Source organism: Olea europaea, unplaced genomic scaffold (genome assembly GCF_002742605.1).
Source record: "Olea europaea var. sylvestris unplaced genomic scaffold, O_europaea_v1 scaffold1760, whole genome shotgun sequence".
NCBI lineage: Eukaryota > Viridiplantae > Streptophyta > Magnoliopsida > Lamiales > Oleaceae > Olea > Olea europaea.
In genome coordinates, this window is record NW_019235322.1 from 82,162 (window position 1) to 89,218 (window position 7,057).

General features: G+C 36.5%; 1 protein-coding gene across 1 annotated transcript; it reads left to right on the forward strand.

Annotated features, from left to right (window-relative positions):
* The first annotated feature begins 1,037 nt into the window (after positions 1-1,037).
* LOC111378038 (cysteine protease RD19A-like) lies at positions 1,038-3,508 on the forward strand. The gene is made up of 4 exons (XM_023001197.1): positions 1,038-1,554; positions 1,829-1,948; positions 2,685-2,928; positions 3,022-3,508. Exons 1-4 carry the CDS (start codon positions 1,066-1,068, stop codon positions 3,297-3,299), a joined length of 1,131 nt encoding a protein of 376 aa, XP_022856965.1. The 5' UTR covers positions 1,038-1,065; the 3' UTR covers positions 3,300-3,508.
* Positions 3,509-7,057: the final 3,549 nt, after the last annotated feature.

Below are 7,057 nucleotides of genomic sequence, written 5' to 3' on the forward strand. Positions count from 1 at the left end.
ATTTTTCATTTTGATTTTGACAATCCAAAATTGATTTTACCATGTATCTGAACCATGCCTTTTCCTTTTATCTGGTGAGATTTGTTATTTTTTCAATTTTGGCTGTCAACTTCACGATAAAGTCCAATCTGCAAAAAGTAAAAATAGGTGAAGTCATTCATGAAGTGGCACGGAGAGATAATTGAATTGTTTCATTAAACTATGGTAAGAAAAGTCAGCAAGGGCTGCTGCAAGAAATCACCAAAAACACATTCACTTTACTCTAAATTCCCGTTTGAACCCCCGGGCCCCCATTATTTCCACTTTAATTTTTGGAATTGTTTTCAAAAAAATGTGTAATTAAAAAAGAATAAAATGTTTTGAATTAGTATGTAATATTATTTTATTGAAAAATGTGTAATTGATAAGAAGAGAGTAGAAAATGAATTATATTTTAAAAACGGGATGCGTGATGAGAAGGGAGAATTTTTTTTTAAAAAATAATAATAATAAATTATTTTATAGTGATCTTGTTCGTAATAATTTTTACCATTTACATGGATGGTAAGATTTGATGTTAAGCTGGATTAATAATGTTCCACTCTTTTTGTTTTGCCTTTTTTCTCTTCTTATTCTTATTTTCATCTAAAATTTTAAATTTGACAAAATTCAAATATATTTCTTCATTAAAATGAATTAAACAATTTTAAAAAGGAAAGGACATAAACGAAAAGGGGTATAATGGTCAATTGAATAAATCTAGCAAGAATTAGTATTTGTTTGGTAGGAATTTTGATAATTGACTTTTTGACCGCTAGAGATAAAATAAATTCTACTTATAAAAGAGAAATTAAAAATGATGGTTGAAATAATGAAATAATCATCAAAAAATTAATTTTAATTCACTTAAAATATGTGCCAAACAAACACTTAAGTAGTGTTCCGGCGAGTAAAGCAACACATTTCCCAATTACATCATCACACGTGTTTAAATCTCAACGGCTCAGCTCCCTACAATTATCTTCCTACGATAATTCATCCAATATAAACGCAACACTGGAAATTATTTCTCTACACTCTTCTTCAATGGCTTCCTTTTCTACCCTCTTTCTCCTCACTGTAACTCTCTTATCTTCTCCATTTGCTTTTGCAGAATCCACCATAGAATCCGTTGTAGAATCAGTTACCGATGATCCTTTGATCCGGCAAGTCGTATCTGACGGTGTAGAAGCCGTCGATCATCTGTTACACGCTGAGCATCATTTTTCCCTGTTCAAGGCCAAGTATGGCAAAACATACGCCACACAGGAGGAGCACGATTACAGGTTCTCGGTGTTCAAGGCTAATCTGCGCCGTGCCGAGCGCCACCAGCTGCTGGATCCCTCCGCCGTCCACGGTGTAACCAAGTTCTCCGACCTGACACCCTCCGAGTTCAGGAGATCACACCTGGGGCTCCATAAGCGTCGTCTCAAGCTCCCCGTCGACGCTCACAAAGCCCCAGTTTTGCCTACCAATGATTTGCCGACGGATTTTGACTGGCGTGACCATGGCGCCGTCACCGGCGTTAAAGATCAGGTTTTTAGTTCTCTTTCTTTCCTGTAGTGTTCAATAGATATGGAGTGCATGTTCTAGAGACGTTTGACTGAGTTTAAAAGTTAACTTATAAGCAAGTTTGCTTGCAAGGAAATAAGTAACTTTTAAACAATTTAACAGTGCTCAATAAAATTACTTGTCTGTAATTGTCCCAAACAAACGCTAAATCAAGACGATTAATTAGAAATGTAAGAACTGTGTGATTTTCTTGTGTGTATCTATGTAGTGAAAGTTTTGATTCTTGTTTTTGTGACAGGGATCCTGTGGATCGTGCTGGTCGTTTAGTACAACCGGAGCGCTGGAAGGTGCCCACTTTTTATCGACTGGAGAGCTTGTCAGCCTCAGTGAACAGCAGCTTGTGGATTGTGATCACGAGGTTTGCATCATGAACTTTTGAAAATTACTGCTGCAAGTGTTCTATACTCTGTTATGTTCTGGTTTTAATCTGCTGATAAACATTTGCATCATTTTGTGCTCTGTTAGTTTATCATAAAGTTGAGATAGACTGTGAATCTTATTCTGCAGTTGTGTTTGCTCAAAGCCTTCATCTGCTAAAAGTCCCAGTGAAGTCAGATGACACGTATTATACTTTAAAGATGAAACTAAAAGAAAAAAGCTCGATTATAAACTTTATAAAGAACATACTCTCAGGTTATATACGGTTGTAGCCTTGATTACACAATTTTACAACGAACTAACGCTCAGGTAATATGCTGTTGTAGCCTTGATTACAAAATTTTACAACGAACTAACTCTCAGTTAATATGCAGTTGTAGCCTTGAAATCAGTGAATAAATGTACTTTGATGACTATTTTGCATGTCAAAGTACAAAGCTTCGTCCTTTGCTTGATTCTGAATCAAATTTGTTGAATTGACGAGCATCCTAATTAGTGATACAGTGCTAGCTAAATCATTGGTATCATAGAAACAAAGAAAAGGAAATCAAATGTTCTAGACGAAGATAAAAGGAAGAGGGAGGGTACATTTTGTTTCGTTCCTTATCCACGTTTTCAGGCATGAAATGACGAGAAGTTTTGGTGTTTGCTTATTATGCTGCGTTGGATATTTGAATGGCCAAACTATTATTCTATAAACCTTATTCTCTCTACAGTGCGATCCAGAGGAATATGGTTCATGTGATGCTGGTTGTAATGGCGGATTGATGAATAATGCTTTCGAGTACACTCTTAAGTCTGGTGGACTTCAAAGAGAGAAAGATTATCCTTACACAGGAACTGATGGAACCTGCAAGTTCGATAAGAGCAAAATTGCTGCATCTGTATCTAACTTCAGTGTGATTTCTACTGACGAAGATCAAATTGCTGCAAATTTGGTGAAGCACGGCCCTCTTGCAGGTAACAACCCTTCACTCGCTAGGAGAGAGTTCGTCTAAAATTGAGCATTGATAATGCAAGTAACGTTCATGTTTTCTTTTGCTTCTGCTACAGTTGGAATCAATGCAGTTTGGATGCAGACATATATAGGAGGAGTATCGTGTCCATTCATTTGTGCACACCATTTGGATCATGGGGTTCTTCTGGTTGGATACGGTGCTGCTGGTTATGCTCCTCTACGGTTCAAGGATAAACCTTACTGGATCATAAAGAATTCTTGGGGAGAAAACTGGGGAGAGGATGGTTACTATAAGATCTGCAGGGGTCACAATTATTGTGGGGTCGACTCAATGGTCTCGTCTGTGAATGCAATCCATACTATTACTCAATAGATCATTAGATCTCGGCATTGTCCAAGTGTCGTGCTTACACTTGGCATCTATGCCCAGTGTACATGTTGACTATGCCCTTATAGGCTTTCCTAAACTCGATGATATGTGATCGCATGTGTGTAATGATTGTATTATTGTCTTGTACTCTTATTATCTATAGATGGATGCTTTCTACTAGCTTTTTGTGATAATATTATTTCATGACGTTCTATCGGGGTTTGCTTAAATACCTTCGAACCTGTCAAACTTGACACGAAGAACACCCTTTGAGAATTTCTGTGAATGGAGAGGTATAAAATCTCTAGTCTATCTAGGCATGCTAGGTTTGGATGGTCTGCATGTACATCTTTTGTCCTAGACACTAATATCTCTGCAAGTAATAAAATAGCTAATTACTGGTGATAATGAATAATTTAGAAGTAATTGATTGTAACATCCGACTAGATAATTGTAATTTCTATTGCAATCATCTACTGTAGTTTCTGCATTATTGTAGTTTTCTTTCTTTCAAGTTATTTCTGTAACAGACTAGATTGGAGCACCATCACATAATATAATGTATATTGTAGAAAATCACGTCAGTGAAAATGCGCCTTTTAGTCGCTAATCTGTTAATTCTCGTGGTATCTGAGCCATCTTGCTCAAAGCAAGCTATAGTCGACCTTTGTACCTAGATTCCAACCTTGGAACATTACTCTTCCTTGTTCTTGAGGTGCTTCTTGGAAGAGAATCATGTCGTTTTCGTTCTTGTCTCCGCCTTAACAATTCCAGTAATACTGGAAACAGTGACACTCCACAACCCACTGCATTTATCTCCATTGTTGAAGCAACTCAGATTCTGATTAAACTCTCAAAGAGTGGTAACTATGCATGTTGGAGAGATCAACTCTTGAATCTTCTTTTTGGCCATGATCTAGTGGGATATTCAGACGGAATCTAAAAGGTCTACTGACCTTGAATCCAGGACACAAGAAATGGATGCATCAAGAACGACTCATCTTGCTTAATGAAAAGCACCAAGGACGAAATCATGGTTGTGGACTAATGGCAGAATATTAGGTGCATCATAGAAGACCCGTCATTCATCAGTAAATTGCAAAGTAATAAAGAGAGGTTCATTCCTCAATGGCTAAGGAGATGAGTTCAAAGAATTTGTTGCTAGAATCACGACAAGAGATTCGCCTATGACATTTGAAGAACCGTGGGACAAACTCCAGGACCATTAAGGGTACTTGAAATCTTAAGAAATCTAGAAGGTCTATCCACTGCAATAGCTCTATAATCAGAAAACTAACAACTAAAAGAGCATAAGGTGGCATGAAAGCCAATCTTTTAATTGAAGGTGGAGCAACAATCCTGGCAACTAGATTACTCGGGTAGTTCACTTGACAAATGCTCTTCACAAGGCTATGGATTTCCTAATTAGACCAACAAATTTTCGAATCCAGTCACAGCATTGATCAACCTAAGATGATTACCCCAAAGGCAAGCAAATCTCGGCCGAAGTCCAATTGGCACCATAATATCATAACGAGCAACCCAACGGCAAATAACGGTAACTTGTTGATTGACTCAGTTTACATGTATACGCTGATGCTGACTAGCAAGTAATTCCTATGGCAAAACCTAGACCTCCGCACATGTCTTCTTTGTCACTGTTAGCTTTGGAGATCAACAGCATGAAGAAGAAGACAACTGATGATTAAGGTAAAATCAGCTAAAGAACAAAGGGATAAAATGTTCTCTCTCAAGATCACGATTAATCCAGTAATGCATAACATCATGAATGACTTGTGGGTGGCAATGAGACAGATGATTTATTTGTCTAGATCAATATAATAAACATTAAAAATTTAGGAAGAAGGTAGAAATGCACTTCTTTGGTTTGTGCATTCATTATGAGTTTGTTGATGTTGAATGCATTTGCTAGGTTGAAATGAGCACATATATATAGTTAGTTTACTTAGTTAAATAGGATTGATTCATCTCGAAAGAAAGTATTAATTAAAGTAGAGAGATTTGACCGATATTCTTGTTAAACTTTGCCAACGCTTTATAGGAGAAGTTACGTTAAAAACTAAGGTGAAGTCAAAAGTCTATAATTTTAACCATCATTTTATTTTCAAATTTAAAGTGTTCAAATCACATATTTTGCATTCATAGCCAAAGTAGTTGAATAATTAGATTTTAGAATAACTCATCTTACATAATTATTTTCTCAAATAGGGGTAGGATTATTGATTTTGGTGCTTAGTAACACGATCTTTGGGGGATGTTACTTCACCCATCATATACACATCACAATTAGTAAACTTACGCTATCAATGAACAAGTTTTTGACGATGCTGTCGGAGGCTGTGTTTTTTATATCAATATCGACTTACTCTAACCTCTTTATTTTTTTATTTTTTTATTATTATTTTTTTTCAGGTTCATGCTCTAGAGCACATGATACGGATGACTGTACCCGATTTGGTTGCTTTGGATTCGAAGATCGAAATTACATACCGTCACAGACTGGAGGAACAAGAAAACACCGTGGAACAGAAAGAGGAAGTTGCAGAAGAACCAATCGTTATGTGAAATTAACTTATCACATACAATTCTGTGGTCTTCCTCATGAAGATTCACACGAACATCTGGCACAATTTTCGGAAATTTACAAAACATTCAGGATCCAGTTACGAAATAGGACAAGGCAAAGGCTTCGCTACACTCATACCCTCCAGAGACAGAGCACCAACAAAGACAGAAAAAGAAGCGCCCATTGATTTATAAATTATTGATAACCGAATAATGTTGTTAATTGTTAAGGAACACGTATATCCCCATTGAAGGCTCATTAGGGTCCACATGTTCAAGATACATTGGTCAAATAATTTGGGACTGAGCCACCTAGAATAGGATTATCGTGTGCATATATATATATATATATATATATATATATATAAAAGATTTTTCGGTACAACTTAATACCAACTATTTGATAATTTGTGCCAAAACACATGGTATCAAGTTGTACCGAAAAATCTAAAGTGGTCCAATCGTTTTATGAAACACTATCGTTATAACATGTTTTGTTAAATGGATTGGAAAGTAATAGATAAAATTTAAAAAGAAAAGGAGAAAGCAAAGGAATGAAAATCCTTATATCAGTGGTTCGAATCGACTTCTAAGTAGCATTTCACCCAAGACATTAGAAACTGGCTTCATCACATTCATTCAACCATCAAGAATTCATCAACCATTTAACACGAGATGGCTCTCGCCCTTTTTTGTGTAGTGGACTGCTTGTTCGAATAAAATCTTATACATTGTAATCCTACTATCATACCCAAACAAACCCTTAAGGCTTGTCCAATGCGTGTTCGAGGACCATGCAAATAATGCAATAGGGCATTACCTGCACAAAATTTTACTAGCCGAACAAAAAATAGAAGAAAAAGAAAACAAAGATGAGTCATTTATCCGGACAGAACGCATTATTGGTAACAAAGTGGGATTTTGGACCACTTTGTATCGCAATTACATTGTTTAGAAAACAGCAAAATATAGCATGCGCTTGTCCTCGCCCTATCTTCCTAAAACTTCCAAAACCTATCAGCCCTACTCTTTGGATCATTTTTCGCTTTTTTCCTGCTAAAATGAATGCACATGACCCCTAAATTGCCCTACTATGTCAATCCATTCAACTTAACTAGAAAGGTTGATTCGGTTGGAAAGTAATCTAGACTTCCGAACATGGGTTTCGGAAAAAG

Coding starts and splice junctions, on each gene's coding strand:
- LOC111378038 (XM_023001197.1), top strand. CDS start 1,066: ATGGCTTCCTTTTCTACCCTCTTTCTCCTCACTGTAACTCTCTTATCT. Junction 1,555..1,828: donor TCACCGGCGTTAAAGATCAG/GTTTTTAGTTCT, acceptor TTTTTGTGACAG/GGATCCTGTGGATCGTGCTG. Junction 1,949..2,684: donor TTGTGGATTGTGATCACGAG/GTTTGCATCATG, acceptor TTCTCTCTACAG/TGCGATCCAGAGGAATATGG.